At 40.8% G+C, this 17,879-nt stretch overlaps 1 protein-coding gene across 1 annotated transcript in view; it reads left to right on the forward strand.

Annotated features, from left to right (window-relative positions):
* The window catches only part of RTTN (rotatin), a 169,158-nt gene extending 158,241 nt beyond the window's left edge, over window positions 1-10,917 (forward strand). Inside the window, exons 46-49 of the mRNA XM_047086363.1 lie at window positions 497-764; window positions 7,992-8,095; window positions 9,232-9,301; window positions 10,508-10,917. Coding sequence (XP_046942319.1) covers window positions 497-764; window positions 7,992-8,095; window positions 9,232-9,301; window positions 10,508-10,593 — 528 coding nt within the window. The 3' untranslated portion in view covers window positions 10,594-10,917. The remainder of the gene's footprint in view (window positions 1-496; window positions 765-7,991; window positions 8,096-9,231; window positions 9,302-10,507) is intronic.
* The last annotated feature ends 6,962 nt before the right edge of the window (window positions 10,918-17,879 follow it).

Raw genomic sequence — 17,879 nt, forward strand, 5'->3', positions numbered from 1 at the left:
CCCCAGATTTTTTTTTTTATTTTTAAGCACACTTGTAGCTATAAAGATTCCGGTCTGCTCAGTACTACTAGAGTTGTTAACTGGTATCCAAGACTGACTTGGGTTTTGTTTTCTTTTTCCTCCCCATAGGATAGTTTTTAATGAGTAGCAAAATTGCCAGAAGGCAGGCAGAGAGAGAGAACTCAGGAGGCCTGAAATAATCCCCAACTGGAATTATCCATCCTAAATAATTAAGAGTTGACTATATGTAGTTAGTTTATCCATCGTCAGGAAAGAATTAGTAAGAATTAAAAATTTGAGCACTATTTTGTTCTCCTTAATTTTTTCACTTATACCTGGAAACAGTTTAGATGGCAGTATTTGGAAGTTGTTAGGAGGAAGGAGAAATTAAAGTTGGGAAAAGAAGAGCAGAATGCTAGTTAATTGGTCTCCAAGGGACAAAGAAAATAATGAAAAGAGTCAAGAAGAAAATAATATTCTCTCTGTTTATCCACAGAGTAACTTCTTACAGAACTTTCTGTCTCTCACATTGCCAAAAGGAGGAAATAAACATCTCAGTAATCTGACCATTCTTTGGTTGAAGTTACTCTTGAATATCTCACTTGGAGAAGACGGCCAACAAATGATCCTGAGGCTGGATGGCTGTTTGGACTTGCTTACAGAGATGAGCAAATACAAGCATAAGAGCAGCCCGTGTATACCTCTCCTTATTTTTCATAATATTTGCTTCAGTCCTGCCAACAAGCCCAAGATCCTGGCTAATGGTGAGTATTCACGTCTCTCACACACACACACACACACACACACACGCACACACATCCATTTATACATGTGGTCATTCCTACAGTATCCCGTTTAGAGTAAAACACAAAATGTTTTATAAGTAATCTGCCAACTATTTATTAAGCACCACTGTGTTCAAGGCAGTGTGGGAGGCAGAGGCCGTTGGAACGAATCAGGTGTGACCCCTGTCCTCAGGGATGAACCAGACATGGCTCCGGCCCTCCAGTGGCTGCCAGGAGTCTTCCCGGGGTTACCGCGTCTTGCTGTTGGTGGCTGCACTGGATCCCGGAGGTGGTAGGGAGGAGGAGCCTGGCGTGGGCGCTCTCTGGCCTCACCCTGACTTCTCCCATCTCTGTTCTCCTGGCTCCCCTGGGTCTTCGAGCAGATGCTGCGGTGTCAGTGAAGCCTCTTCAGACCAACCTGCCAACGTGATAACCCCCACATCCTCCTTCCTGCCTCCCGTCCTTCTCTCTCTCTCACTCTCTCCTCTCCCTCCCTGTTGACATTACCACCAGGTGAGATACTATATGTTTTTGGCATATATCTGTTCATTCCTAGTCTGCCCACACTAGAACATTAGCTCCTAGGAGGTCAGAGGTTTCTGTCTTTTTCCTTCACTTGGCATCTAGAATTGTGCCTGTCACTGGTGAGCATTCAGTGAATATTCAGTGATTGAGAGAGCTCTTGAGTAGGCAGGAGAGTTCAGGATCCAAGACCAAATGGTGAAATTAGCCTTACAGAGACCCGATTCTCTGAGATGTAGGACAGGTGGAGGTGAGGACTCAGAATAGTTTTGAAACAGAAAGAGGGAAATGGAAAGGTCTGTTTCTGCAGCCATGTGCTGTTTCTGTGAGTAGAGTGTGACGTTTATAGGGAGGGAGTTTTATAAGGAGGCATCGCATTGTTTGGGGGAAATAAAAAGAGGTGGGCTCTAGAAATCAGTTTATAAACACACATGAAGTGCCTGGAACCATTTAAGGAGCGTAGTGGCTGCTCCAGATGGGCTAATTGTGTTTTCCTCTCATGTTCTGTACTTAGTGTTTTCTTAGAGGTGTTTTCCTGTGACATGTGGAGTTTCTAAGTGAGTGTCAGTGATTCTGCTTATGTTCTCCCGTGTGTGCTGGTGCTTCTCTTTTTCTGATAATTATTGGATAGCTGGAAATATAGGGAAAGATTTTAGAAGCTCAGTCAGCTTTTAACGTAGTGAGATGAACTGTGGATCTGAGCTCTGCTTTTCCATAACTCCTCTACGGATGCTGTGCTGGCCGCCGTGGGCTTGTGCCTCAGCCCTTTGTTTGGTAGAGAGGGATAATGATAGGCCCTGCCACATAGGGCAGTGAGGTAGCTACGTGAGGGATCTTTTCCCATGCCTGCTCTCATCTGTTAGTTATTCTTTCTCAGAAAGTTTTTTCTTTGGGGACTACTCACTGCAATTTTCTTACTAAGAGAGTTGGAAAAAGGACAGCTTAAGGGAACTCAAGGAGAAGTCTGCATTTCCCCTCTGGATTCATTTTTAGCTTTTCTTTGTAACAGTGATGCTCTCTCTTCTTCCTTAGCTTAAAGCACATGGGCAAACTTTTGGTAAGAAGGAGCTTCCTCAGCCCCACAGACATGAGATCGGGGCCTCCAAGGCGGGGATAAGAGGCAGCAACTGTGCAGTTTTTGTATGGATCTTTGGAGGCATGTCACAGGCCTTTTCCACTTGGGGATCCAGAGGGAGGGCTTAGCAGAGGCACCTAGCTTAAAAATCTACCATGTAAGACTGCATAATTCTGATAATTAGTGCCCAAACCTCTGGTTTTGATGGTCAGGAATAGAGTAGGTTGTGAGGCTTGGAAAAATAGAGCCAGAGTATTCCTTGTTTCTGTAAATGTCAGGCAAGGTCTGCTCTGAAAACAACAAAAATATGCTAGATAAAATATATCAAAATTTACCTTAAAGAAATTGAAGAACTGAAAAGATAGTGGGAAACTCCCAGGCCCATTTTGATTGAAAGTCTGTGCCTAGAGAGACACAAAATATATACATGAAATGTGCATTTTTTGTCTCGAGGACATTTGCCAACATTGTCTGCTTGGCTTTTGTTCAGGCATGCCAAGGAGTCAGGGAAATACAGTTGAGAGTATCCACGACAGGGGGAGTTTGGGGCCATCTTGGCTGTGTTGTGTAAACCCCAAAGACCTAGCCTCTTAAGAGAAAGACGAATCAAAATTAAATTGGTCCCCCAACCCACATCCAGGTGATTATAAAGAAAAGAAGAACAAGTGTGAGAATGGGCACCACAGACTGCTCTCCACAGCTCTGCACCCCACAGATGCATAGACTGAGTGGCCTGTGACCTGGTTTGAGCCGAACCTTGATCGACAGTGCTTCTGGGTGCTTAGCAGAAGCAATCTGCCACTCTGATGGATGGAGGACAAGTGCACACTAAGCCTCAGAGAACCTCCACAACTAATTTTTCAGAAGTATTAACTAGTATACAGTTAAATGTGACCAATCCCGTCGGGAAACATGGCAACATGAGGAAGAACCAGCAGGGAGAAATATACCAACTTATCTGCCTAGGCTTCAGATATTATAATTATAAAACACAGATTTAAAGATAAATGTAGTTATACCATATTTAGAAAAATAAGTGACAAACTTGGGAATGTTTGCAGGCGATAGGAAAGTGAAAAATTGAAAGATTTGAAATAATAGTAGCCAAACAAATTCTATAAATATCTATGTACCCAACATGGGAGCACCCAAATACATAAAGCACCTACTAACAAACATAAGGAAATAATCGATAGTAACACAGTTGTAGTAGGGGACTTTAACACCCCACTTACATGAATGGACAGATCATCCGAACAGAACTTCAACAAGCAGACAGTGGCTCCGAATGACACAGCAGATCAGACGGATCTAACAGGTATATTCAGAACATTCCATCCTAAAACAGCAGAATATACATTCTTCTCAAGTGTCCGTGGAACATTCTCCAGAACAAATCCTATATTAGGCCACAGAACAAGTCTTAACAAATTCGGAAAGTTTGAAGTCCTACTATACATCATTTTTGACCACAGCACTATTAAACTAGAAATCAGCCACAAGGAAAACTCTGGAGATTTACATGGAAGGTAAATCATATGCTACTAAACAATGACTGGATCAACCAGGAGATCAAAGAGGAAAGCAAAAAATACATGGAGACATATGAAAATGAAAACACCACAGTCCAAAATCTTGGGGATGCAGCGAATGCTGTTCTAAAAGTGACGGTTAGAGCAATGCAGGCCCACCTCAAGAAAAATCTCATGTAAACAACCTAACCTTATAGCTAAAGGAGCTAGAAAAAGAACAAACAAAACCCCAAACCAGTAGTAGGAAGGAAGTAATAAAGACCAGAGCAGAAATAAGTGAACTAGAAACCAAAACAGCAGTAGAACCGAACAATGAAGTCCAGGAGCTGATTCTTTGAAAAGATCAGCACAAATGTGCTAAACCTTTAGCCAAATTCATTAAAAAAAAAAAAAAAATGAAAGAGGGATTCAAATAGAATCAAAAATAGGACTAATAACAACTGATACCACAGAAATACAAAGAATTGTAATATTATGAAACATTATATGGCAACAGATTGGACAACCTGGAAGAAATGGACAGATTCTTAGCAACATAGAACCTCCCCCAACTGAATCAGTTAGAAATAGAAAGTTTGAACAGACTGATTACCAGTAATGAAACTGAATGAGTTATTAAGAACTCCCAATAAACAATAATCCAGGACCAGATGGCTTCAAAGGTGAATTCTACCAAACATTTAAATAAGAGTTATACCTATTCTCAAACTATTCTCTGAGGCCAGCATTACCTTGATACCCAAACCAGATAAAGATACTACAAATAAAGAGAACTATAGGCCAGTATCTTTGATGAACATAGATGCAAAAATCCTCAACATAGTATTAGCAAACCGAATCCAAGAACACGTTAAAAAAAATCATTCACCAAGATAAAGTAGGATTCATTCCATTCCCATGTTTCAACTATGATTCAGTATGTGCAAATCAATCAATGTGATATCACAGCAGTAAAAGAAAGGATAAATGCCTTACAGTCATTTCAATAGATGAAGAAAAAGTATTTGACAAAGTATAACATCCATTCATGATAAAAACCTTCAACAAAGTAGGTTTAGAGGGAACGTACTTCAATATGATAAAGGCCATATATGAAGAACCCACAGATAACATCATGCACAGTGGTGAAAAACAGAGCTTTTCCCCTAAGATTAGGAACAAGACAAGGATGTGCCCTCTCTACCACTTTTATTCAACATAGCACTAGAATTCCTAGCCACAGACAAGAAAAAGAAAAAGCGTACAGATGGGAAAGGAAGTGAAAGTGTCACTCTTTGCAGTTGACATTATGATATATATAGAAAAGACCATCAAAAAGACTATTGGAACTGATAAATGAATTCAGTAAGGTCGCAGGATACAAAATCAATATACAGAAACTTGTGTTTCTATACACTAATAATGAAGTAACAGAAAGAGAAATTAAGAAAACAAGCCCACTTACAGTTGTGCCAAAAAAGAATACCTAGGAATAAAAACCAAGGAGGTGAAAGTCCTATGCTCTGAAAACTATAAAGATGGCATCCCTAAATATGTAATTAAATCAATTATACTAAGAAGAAAAGTAGTAAGTAAAACTCATTTCCTACTTATCTAGCTACATTTTACTGTTATCTTTTCTCTTGGGGTTATTTATATGTGTATGTAGGTGCTCACTTCATATCTATTTTAATGTGCCTTTTTTGTAACCGTGTTATATTTCACAATGAAATGTATTTTTAAAAATTTATCCTGTTGCATCATTAGTGGGGGCATCACATTAATTGATCTGTGTATGTACTTTATTAAAAATGCTTAAGAGGGGTGCCTGGGTGGCTCAGTCGGTTAAGCTTCAGACTTCAGCTCAGGTCATGATCTCAGTTCGTGGGTTTGAGCCCCATGTTGGGCTCTGTGCTGACAGCTCACAGCCTGGAGCCAACTTCAGATTCTGTGTCTCCCTCTCTGTCTGCCCCTCCCCACTCTCACGCTCTCTTTCTCTGTCTCAAAAAAATGAATAAACATTAAAAAAATTTTTTGAAAAAAATGCTTAAGAGATAGTAACTGGTAGAAGGAGTTATTATAAACTTCTTTAGATCAGGGGTTATATGCTAAGTTTAGTACACTGTATTAAAACATTTGATGGTAGGGGCGCCTGGGTGGCTCAGTCGGTTAAGCGGCTGACTTCGGCTCAGGTCATGATCTCGCACTCCGTGAGTTTGAGCCCCGCGTCGGGCTCTGTGCTGTCAGCTCAGAGCCTGGAGCCTGTTTCAGATTCTGTGTCTCCCTCTCTCTGACCCTCCCCCATTCATGCTCTGTCTCTGTCTCAAAAATAAATAAACGTTAAAAAAAAAAAAAATTAAAAAAATTTTTGATGATACTCAGAGAAACACATGGGAATCACCCTTTCATTGGGTGATGTGCCCTAAGAGTACGAGCTGTCACCTACAACCGCACATAATGAGTTTCATCGGGTAACTATTTATATAGGCTAATTATGGGGAAGTTATGGGAAAAGCCAGGGAAGCCAGGGAATGCGGAGGAGGTGGGTGGTAAGGAGTAGGGGCTGGTTGGCAGAAAGTTCAGCACTCTGTGTACCTTGATGGTACAGTGTCAAGGTCTCTTGATGGTACAGAATTCACTTTATGGGGCTTTTTTTTTTTTTCTGTAAAAGATTTAAAATTAAAAAAATAAATAAATGAAATAAAAAAATAAAAACTAAATAGAATCACCTAAACAGCATTTTTGTTGCTTTAGTTACAGAATCATTCTTTAAAAAAATTTTTTTAATGTTTATTTTTGAGAGAGAAAGAGAGAGAGAGAGAAGCGGGGGGGCAGAGAGGGAGACACAGAATCTGAAACAGGCTCCAGGCTCTGAGCGAGCTGTCAGCACAGAGCTGGACTCAGGCTTGAACTTGTGAACCACGAGATCATGACCTGAGCTGAAGTCAGACACTTAACTGACTGAGCCACCCTGGTGCCCCAAGTTATGGAATCTTTCATCCAACTGGTATTTATTGAGCCTCTAAAATACACTGGCACTGTGGTTGGAATATTTATCAGTGAGCAGATATAGACTCTGCCCTCAACCAGGTTACCATTTAATTAGATGCATCCAGTAGAGCGGGGAGTGGTTAGAGAGAGAGAGGGGGTTCCCAATAACAAGCTCTGAGCATGTGTTTCTCTGAGTATCATCAAATGTTTTTTTTTTTTTTAATTTTTTTTTTTTTAACGTTTATTTATTTTTGAGACAGAGACAGAGCATGAACGGGGGAGGGTCAGAGAGAGGGAGACACAGAATCTGAAACAGGCTCCAGGCTCTGAGCTTAAAAATGGAACATGCTTTTAAACATAGATTTTAGAGGAAAAATAATTTGATACAATAAAATATATAAAAGTTAGTAATAAGATAGGTTCATACACTTTTCTGAAACACCCTGACAAATCTCCTTGGGACTGGGCTTCTCTGTGTCTTCCCTTAAAATGAGTAGTACGCTGCAGGTAACTTGTAAGTCTTGATTTCACACTCTGCCTAGCTATGCAAAAAGGGGACACATCTTGTGTGTTGATATGCCTTTAAATCACTTTTTCCTCTGACACATAAATACACAAAAGCATTTCTCTAAAATGTTTAGTCCTTTTTTAAAAGGCTAAACTAATTTGGTATTTCTTGATTATTGTTTTACATGGTAACCCATGCTGTTGATGTTTGTATAATGGTCTTTATAATTTATCATAAGAGCAAATCTGTTTTCCTGCACACCAAAATGTGAGCTATAATTGAACAGCTCATTTATACAACTCTTCGTATAATTACTTACTTCTGCACTATTGTTGTTTAAATGAATGTGCCTTTGTTGAATTAGGGCCAAAGGAATTAGGCTGCCATGACTGTTCTGTGCCCGTCATGAAGATAGTTTGTTGTGAGGTTGACCTCCCACGTATGGTTTACCAGATTGTTTTTGCCACAGTCTAGTGATACCAACTTTGTATGTATTCTGATGGGGGCAAAGGGAGTATCTGACTAGTCCAAGATCAGAATGCATTGTGATGTCTGGGACTGAACTTTTGTTTTTTTTCCCCTAATGTGTTTATTATTAGAAAAAGTCATTAGTGTGCTAGCTGCCTGTCTGGAAAGCGAGAATCAACATGCTCAGAGGATTGGAGCAGCTGCGCTTTGGGCTCTGATTCACAATTATCAAAAGGTCAGTTTTTAAAGTCATTGTTCTAGCCAGGGGCAAATCCAAGCCTCTGAGAGTGCAGCCAGGGGCGCCAGAGGAGAATCAGCTAGATTTTAAACAATAAAAACAACAACAACAACAACAACAACAACACGAACTCAAGGACCTCATTGTCTTGTGCATTTATACAATTAGTGAGCCATCAGTTGAAATCATTGTCATTTAATTAACAGGATGTCTCATTTCAGAAGGCTGTCTGTCTCTTTTGGGTGAATTCTCCCTGTTGGTATAACTTGATTTGGCCTATTGATGTAATGTTAGTATAGATCATTTCTGTTAAAAGACGTATTCGGGAAAAATATATCCTGAAATAAAACCAAATAACGAAGTTTTATCCAGCTGTGTGATTCCTCTTTGTCTAGCTTGTGTCGCCGCTGAGTTTTGAGAGGACCCGATTCCTGGAAGGCTGCAGCACAGGGCCGGCCGCAAGGGAGCGATAGCAGGTGCAGCCTCGCACTTGCCCTCTCTGGCCTTTGGTCTTCTCTTTCATTGCAGACATCTCGTTCCTGAGAGAAGTGCCCTTGGGTATCTAGCTGTTAAATAGTGGCCAGTGACAGACAGCGTTCCCATAGACACCGTCCCCGAATGGTGCCCTCTCAGCTGATAGTCCCTTGTCTGTGCTGCCTGCCCTCCCTGCTGGCTGACAGCACACAAGGCGAAAGGCTGTGCTGTCGCTTTCACCGTGTGTCCCCAAGGCTTAGCACGGGGTTTGGCACTGTACGGTCACTGAGTAAATATTTGTTGACCACCTGGTACCGTTTGATATATTTTAATCTGAAATCTGGGGCTTGAGGGAATATGAAATATTGAAACCAAGACTGAGTCTTCCTTTAAGACTTGAGATTAGGAGAGAAGGGGTAAAGGGCAGGGCAGGGGACAAAGAACTTGGAGCAGCAGAGAAGAGTCGAGTTAGAGAGGGAAGGATGTGGGCGAGGACCCAGGGGGATGTGCTTCTGTCTAATCCCCTGACCACATTGTCGTGCTTCATGATAATCTGCTCAGTGCTTGCGGTCAGCAGTGGTGGCTTTAGTACTGTAGTGTCCTGATCCTTGGCGTGTGGGAAGAAGTCTGATTCATGGGTTGCTCTATGTTATCTCCAGGCAAAAACAACTTTGAAAAACCCATCGATAAAAAGAAGAGTGGATGAAGCATATTCGTTAGCAAAGAAAAGTAAGTTTTATTATGAAAGAGATGACAGTTAACCTTGGAAGCTATTCAGTGAATTCTGTAATTAGTGAAATACTTGGGTAGTTCACAGCGAAAAGACAGTTTTCAACACTGGTCCATGCTTTTCATTACGTCACCTTTTAAATAATAAGATGTTTTGGTAGATGAAGGTTTGAGATACAGTAATTTCTTAAAACATGTCTGTGATCTTTCTCCAACTCCTTTTCTTTTTCTTGCACTAAATGTCCTTTGCCAGTGGCTACCGCTGTGCTGCAGTGTGTTCTTAGGTGATAAGAGCTGGGCCCAATTAGAATTGACCTTGAACAGAAAACTTTGATCTAACATCGGGGAGTTGAATTACAGTCTTCCGAGAATAGATCCCATTGCCCTTGTATCCTCTCAGCCCTGTGATGTGATCATGATATGAGGCAGGGTTTTCTTTTCACAGCTCGTTTCTCATTTTAAGTGACACAGGTTTTCAATGAGCATTATTCTTTGAACACTTTTTTATGCTAAGGCGCTGTACTGTGTCCTCCTTGTACTGTACGGAGTCTTTTAGTTATTAGTTTTTTTTTTGTTTTTTTTTTTTTTAAAGGTTTATTACTCTTGGTCCTTGGGACAGCAGCACGGACCTTTCAACGTTTTTTATTTATTTTTGGGACAGAGAGAGACAGAGCATGAACGGGGGAGGGGCAGAGAGAGAGGGAGACACAGAATCGGAAACAGGCTCCAGGCTCCGAGCCATCCGCCCAGAGCCCGACGCGGGGCTCGAACTCACGGACCGCGAGATCGTGACCTGGCTGAAGTCGGATGCTTAACCGACTGCGCCACCCAGGCGCCCCTAGTTATTAGTTTATGTTAGTTATTTTGTTGCTAATTAGTTAGTCATGAATTTTTTTGTAGTCTGATTCTTTATAAGTGGTTTATAGTTTTTTTGGTTGGTTTCTTGCTGTGACCATGAGTTTCTAGAGGTACCGAATAATTGAGTTATGTCAGAGTTTAGGCATTAGGAGGGATGAGGCAAAAAAAAGAGCAAGGCATTCATTCGGTATTATAGGTAATGGCAGCCATTATGGAAGTACCTTGTTTTTTTGTTTATGCTTTTTGGCTAAAATGTAAATAAAAAATAAATATGAATTCTGGCTGCTCTTACGTGCAGTACTGAGTTTAATAAACTTACTCTTCCATACTCTTCTTTTTCTCCTTCAGCTTTCTCAAACTCAGAAGAAACCCCGCTAAATGCCTATTATATGAAATGTCTCGAAAACCTCGTTCAGCTTCTTAATTCTTCCTGAGCGCCGTGAAGGAGCCCGGAGGCTGACGGCCGCCCCAGGTGAGCCCACCTTGAAGCAGACTCCGTGTAGCAACTCTTGGCTAGAGACACGCTGAGTCTCTGCAGGGTGCTGTGCCTTCCTTCCGGATGAGGAGCAGAACGGAGGACGTCCCCGTTCTGCCCCTTTGTACTGGCTCCCTGAGAAAGAGCAGCCGACAAGAAGATGATAAAAAAAGAGGCACAGGAACTTTTGGGAACATAAACATCTTTACCTTTTTTTGTGCAATTTGCTTTGTAAACATCCTACTTAACAGTTATTTAATAAAATATTTTTAGAAACTGAAAATTGACTAATAATTGCTGCTTGCAGACTTTGATCGGTGTCATGAATATGAACTGCGGTAATTGGAGGAATTACTAATTCTGATTTCCTTTTTTTCCTTAATTTATTACATGGAATCTGACTCTTGTCAATACAGATCCTTGTTTCACAAACTTTTATTTTGCCCAGGGCATATACATTGGTGAAGAGATATTTGCATGTAAACGTCTATGATTTTGTGAGTAGCTTCTTTATGCAATTTTTAGTGATATTAACTCCTTTGTATATGATTTGTTAACCTGTTATATTTTATTATTTTCACCTCTCAGCTTCTGAAATGTTGTGTAATAATGAGGGAAGAAATAGAACTTATGATCAGATGGGGCCTGTGTTCAAATTCTAGCTCAGCCCAAAACATCATGAAGAGTTAAGACTTAATAAAATCTAGCAGGAACAAGTTCTGTCAGGCATTCGTGATGTAACCTTAACTGGCATGTGGTTCTGAACTGAGAACTTAAATTAGAATCAATTCAAGTATGGATCACTTTTGGCAGTTTTCCCAACACTTTTGAAAGTAAGAAAATTGTGTCTAAGAAAAGAAAAACAAATATGTATATGTATGTATACATGCACACACATAGTTATATACACTCATTATTTATGGCAAAGTTTGAATTGTTAACAGAAAAATCACTTTTTTTTTTTTTTTTTTTTTTTTTTTAGAGAAAAAGAGCAGGCAGGGGAGAGGGGCAAAGGGACAGAAAGAATCTTGAGCAGGCTCCGTGCTCCGCACAGAGCCCGACACAGGGTTCGATCCCATGACCTTGGGATCGTGACCTGAGCTGAAATCAAGAATCAGACACTCAACTGACTGAGCCACATGGGTGCCCCCCAAAATAACAGTTTTAAAGTGCTTTAGCAAATTGCCATCATCACTAAAATAAGTCAGAAGATGTTATTTAAGCTAGAAGCATGAGCACAGAATAGTTGTTAAATATTGAAATAGAAGCAGAAAAAGTTAAGTGTCTGAAAATTATTGATTAGAACAACAGATCTAGGAAGTTCAGAAGTTTCTGGGCTGCCTAAGTTAACTCAAAGAAATGGACATGCCAGTATTCTGAAAAATTCACCCGATTCTGAGAGCAGGAATCGGGAATTATTTCCACCTTTCCTCCTGGTTTCTTACATTCTGTGCCATTTTCTTGTTATTACCTTGTAAGCCCCCACTGATGAATAATGAGATGGATTTCTTTGTAACTTCCATTTAAAGGGCTCTTTCTATGTCACAGGGTGCTATTCTTAGAACGTTTATTATTTAATCTGTCTTCCTCTAAATTACTGTTATCCCTATGTTAGAGGTGAATAAATGGAGGCTGAGTGTGGCTAGGTAGTTTGTCTGTGGCTGCCTGTCTAGCTATGCTGTGCTGCTGCTTTTTTTTCTTTTCCTCATTGGAATTCCTGTCTTTGTATTTGGATCTTATAGCTAACAACTGTTTCTTCTACAAAAATCAGATCTCTCCAAGGAAATAATCATTTCCTTTATGGTTCATTGATTGATTGACATATCAGGGTATCCTTTGCCTCATATCTTTGGAATCAGGAAGAGTTGTAACTGATTATTTTCTCTAGCAGTTCAAGGTAATACCATGGTGGTGGTGGGGGGGGGTGGGGATTTGTAGCCCAGTAGCTCAAACCAGTGGGGGACGTTACCAGCTGAAGCCCAGGAGGACTGTCACCCAGAAAAGGACCAGAGGTAATGGCTTCAGGAAAAGTTGCACTGCCATCTGTTGGTGTCCAGGGACCTGAGCCTCAGGGGCATGTAGTGTTCCTGGTCCTGACGGCAGCCCTTCCCTTCTGTGTCTCTTCAGATTGTGTCTAGCCAGCCAGTGGGGAAACTGGTAAGCAGAAGGTTCCTAAGGTCACCGGCCCACTATTTCAGCAGCTGTCTTGGTGCTAAGTTGGGGAGCCCTGAGCATCGGAATCCCCTAAGCTTGTTGAAATGCGGATTCCGGGACCCACTGAAGCGGAGTCTCAGGCCAACGTCCAGGAGTATTGTTAGTGACGTCCCCAGGTGATCTTTACACTGACCACAGTTTGAGAACCAACAATTAATCCCCGTCTTTTATAGAAAACTGCCTAGAACTTGAAAATGATTGAACATTAGTCAGCTACTTACTAGTGAAAATAGGACTTGAGTTTGGGTGTCTTGAATGCTAGTCAAGTGTTTTTTCTATCACCCATCTCTGGTTTAGGCAAAGATTCAGCAAATAGGTGTCGGGGACCACTTCATGCCTCATGGTCTCCAAATTTCCCATCTCCTGGCCTTTTTGGTTGGTTGGGTTAGTATTGCTGGTGTGCTGTGAACGCACACGAAGCCTGTACCGTTTCCACCATGATGCGCAGACATTGATACAGAGGCTCTGAATTTAGGACCTTGAGCAGATTGTGGGAGGAGGCAGCCTTTCGTTTTGAAAACAGGAAAAAGTAGAATGCTTAGGAGACCTAGATGGAGCCTTTCCTACTCTTCCTAAAATCACTTTCAAAAATGAGTAACTGGCTGTATTTTTCTTTGTTCTGTAAAGAACGGAGTGAAAAATAGAACTGCCCAGTTAACTGCAGGTTGTCAACTTCCCTTTGTAGTATTAAGAACACTCATCGTCTGTAGTAATCTTACGTCATTAGTCTTTGGGGCTGCGCCTTGTCTCTCCCCATTTCCTGAGATCTGCTGCTTGACTCATGACGTTCCTCAGATTTGGCAGCCTCATGGGTAGGAACAATGATCAGCGTTCCTGCTGTTGCCATAGCCAGGCATGCATACAAGCTCTCTTACGGAATGAGAGAGCATAACCACGTGGTTAAGGGAACTGGGCTCCGGAGCCACGCGGACCTGGTGTCAACTGTGCCTTCATCCGTACACGGCGATGGCGGCCCTGGAGCAGCCTCGGGGCCATTTCTGCTGCTGTAAGCGGGGATGAGGACACCTGCCTTGTAAAGTTGGGGAGAGGTTCGAGTGCCCAGCATAGTACCTGGTACATAGTTGATTGTCCCTTGGATGTTATTAGTGATTAATTATTCTCGTATAGTTCTCACAAACTTGGCTCTTTCTCATTAAAACATTAAATCCTTTGTGCCCTTGCAACCCTTCTATTTCTTTGGGGGTGGGATAGGCTGGGAGACGAGTTATGTTGTCAAAACTGAGGTTTCAGCATTCCAAAAGGATTGTCAGTTTCTGGTGGGGACATGTTCGCAGTCCTGAGGTCGCTGAGCTCATCAAGTTATCACAGAGAGCCTGAGTTTTGGAAAGCACGGTGTAGAGGTGTTAGGCACAGCTAGGTGGGCTTGGTACATTTTACCCTGCTTGTCAGTTTGTTCAGATTGACTGTGAGTTGGTGAAATATTGCTCCTTCGCAATTTGATTAAAAAATGCAAGAAATAAAAACATAGCATCCAAAAGAAAACCTCAGCTTAAAGAATCCATCAGTTTGAGGGTAGCCATTTTCCTCCATCAGTCTGTTGCTGACCTGCTGTGGTCCAGAGAGTCAACGGGATCGGATGATTAAATGCTATTGTTCCTGTGAATGGGCAACTTAGAGTTTATTCTTCCTGTTAAAAACTATTCCTCATGGGAAATTCCTTATAAAATTTTAAATAGTAAGTCAGCTAGGACTGGGTGAGAGGATGCTGGGCCCCAAAGCTCAGGATGTACGAAAGACTATGCCAAGACCCCAGGATTCTGAGATTTGGCAGCAAGATGTGATGAGCTCAGCGTGATCCTGTTTTAAATGTTCCCAACAACGTTCATCTTTGCATTTCATTTGCTCCTTCTGCACTTGAGAAATCTGCTTCAGAAAAAAGTTATGCTCTTTTAAAATAATGTTTCACAAAAGATCTACAAGGTAGCATTCAATAAATTTCTCTTTTAACTAATTTCACCTGAAAGCCAAGAGAAAAATATGTGTTTTAATGTAGACTCCACGACATGAATTCTTTCATGCATTTTTCCTTTGTGAATAATGTCTTTCTCTGTGGCTTTACTTCTACCCACGGCTGTGCCTTGGGAACGTCTGCGTCCCATTTGGTTCATCTGGGCGGTGATACTGAGCATTCTGGTAGCAAGCAGATTGCTTGCAGTTCTGGACAAATTCTGAGAACATGCTTTCCTCAGATACTCTATTAGAACATTCTTCCCTTGGCTTGCCATGGAAAGAGATTATAAAAATGCAGATTATAAAATGGAGAACTACTTTTAATCATTTTCTGGTGATATTTATCGTAAAGACTGGATTGTCGTGTATCAGTTTATAGATATGATACCTGGTTTACAGTTTGTTAGGAAAAGCCATGATTTGCAGAGTAGAAAATTGAAAATAACTATGGCTTTAGTAAAAGAGAAGTTTCTTCTTTTTTCTGTTGTAGTGTCTTTTCTTACATGTAGGAAGCCCCCAAGGGGTCGTTCCTTCGCTAACAGGGTCCTCAGGGGCTCAAGTGTCCATCCTTCTGCTCTCCCATCTTTGATAGCACGTCTTGGAAAGCACGCCTTGTTCAGGTAGTCGTCTCATGGATGTCTAGAAGGAAAAGGAGAGGAAAAGATGTCCCCGCTTTTTTAGGGATCCTTCCTGTAAGACCACTGCCAACAACTTGGCTCACATCTTCTTGGACAGAACACAGGCACACTCATGGTCACTCTCAGCTGCAAGGGAGGTGAAAGAGTGGAGCCCTTCAGCTGGGCTCACCGCCATATCTAGTGACGCAGTCCTCTGCTGGTCAGTGGTTAGGCAGCCACCAGTCCCTGCCCCACAGATCAATGTTCTAGTTAACTTAAGAGAAAAGTGTGATATAATTAGAGGTAAAAGTATTAGCCTCCCAATGAAAAATTGCAAAGCTTATAAGATGCTTATTGAATTTATTCAATCTCCATTTAGACTTTGTGATTATTTCTAGTTACAATCAGAACCAGAAGTATTAATGTCAGAAAACAAAACTAAGATGACTTTCCAGTGTGAAGCCATATGTCCTGTGTGGAGTTTATCCCCATGACACGGAAGCCTTAACTATCAGAATCCACCTGCTTATCATGGAGAAACTTGGAGTAATTGGGCTAAACAGAATCTGGCATCCTCAAAGATAGGAGCTAAAAATTGGTTAATTGAAAAAAATACATATTTTATTTCAAAAATGAAAATATTTACTTTCCAATCTCTTCATTAAGGGCTGAGGCGTCTTTTGAGGTTGGTTCCTTCATTGGTGTTAACACTGTTTTGGGGCATTAATCATATCAAATGCACTGGACAGTTTCCAATTTTGGTTTTTAGAAATGGAACAAGAACTAAGACATTTATTAAGGAGTCTAAACCCCAGCTTCTTCCTGAAAAAAAAAATTTTTTTTTTTACTGTTTTATCCAGGAATTCTTCCGGATGTTTTACTAATTTTATTTTTGCTAATTATTACTATTGGCTGTTTTTTTTTTTTTTTTTTTTTTTTTTTTTTTGTAATTACCTCCCCACCCTAGATTCAATAGCCCTTTCTTTGTAAGGGACTACTTGCTACCAGTTCTTTGCGAAACATTCAACTTAGTCCTTACAGAAATAAATATTTTTCATCTCACCTCTGTCATTACTATTTAACCAAATTCTATAATTCCAGTAATGAGTCTAAGTGGTTCAAATTGTTTAGGAACAAGTAGAGTCAGATCTCGGTCAGCTTGAAAGTTGCCTACCGGAAGCCAGAGCTGTGCTGGAGGGGTCGTGCTGCTGGCCTCGGTGCACATGGGCTCCACTGTCAGCCACTGTGTTTATTGGGAGAATGGAGAGACTTGTTAAATCTTAGGAAATCTGTTCTGTGGGGGCCAGTTAAGAGAGGTTCTATTACACTGTAAGTTTATAAGATTTCTTGAAACTTTGAACTCCCTCCTGTTTGTTGACTGGTTAATCCTTGCCAGGCTCCCTACATTCAGAAAAAGGTTGCACAGGTTAGAGAATATGGGTACTTTCTCGACTTATTCTCAATTCACCTTTTACCCCCTAACATTCTCTAGCTTGCTTCCCCTTTCTCTCCTACCTCCGTGACTTAATTCTTCAACTTTCCTCCATCAGGTGCCTCCACCCACCCTTGCACTTCATTTCTGCTATTTTAAAAGGTCAAGATCAAATGTTACCTTTCCCACGAAGCTGTGTCAGATTCCCTAGCTGGGAGGAAATTCTTTACTCTTTGAGTTTCCATACTGGTTTTGGTTTAGCTTTTTTTTTTTTTCTTTTCAGCTTTTGTATTAGTTACTTTTTCCTTCTTGTATTATTCTGATTTGCATACAGTCATTCCCACCATCTGCTTAGATATGGCTTCTAGATTGAGCATTAATTTTCTGCTTCTCACAATGCCTTGCATGAAGGAGATGCGCATTTTATATTTATTTGAATGACTGAATGAATATGGAAAATATTAGTAAAAGCTTCAGAATTTCGCAGTGTAAATTAGGGTGAAAATTCTGTTGACTGTCAAACTATGCACAACTGTACATGTTTCTTTCATGAGAATAGATTTTTAAGTTCTAAAAATGAAGAATGAAAGAAAAAGCACTGTTTACAAATACTATAAACTCTTAGAATATCTTTTTAGTTCAGTAGAGAAAGAGCAAAAAAACCCCAGTATTTTAGAAATGATTTGAAAATATACCTAGCACCAACGTGAATCAGAGACACTAATCTAAACTTTCAAGATCCATTGCTTCCTAGGAATCTTACTTGGGATATTCTTTTTGGGCACTAGAGTGTAGGTGTCAGCTTTTTGAAGATAGAACCGTGAATTCTGAGAATCATACAAGCTGTGACTCCAGCAAGTGTGGAAGAACCAAAAGAACCCAGTTCATGTCACCCATGCTGCGTGAGAAGCACAAATCAACAGGTAACCTGTCAGCTTCCTTCCAGTTCTTGTTTCTTGGTACCCACATTCAGCAGCAGCAGGCACTGAAGAATCTGACTTCAACTGAAAT

The sequence above is a fragment of the Lynx rufus genome, unplaced genomic scaffold, assembly GCF_022079265.1.
Source record: "Lynx rufus isolate CCGP_SWC_20201006 ecotype Redwood Valley unplaced genomic scaffold, mLynRuf1.p SCAF_20, whole genome shotgun sequence".
NCBI classification, from domain to species: Eukaryota; Metazoa; Chordata; class Mammalia; order Carnivora; family Felidae; genus Lynx; species Lynx rufus.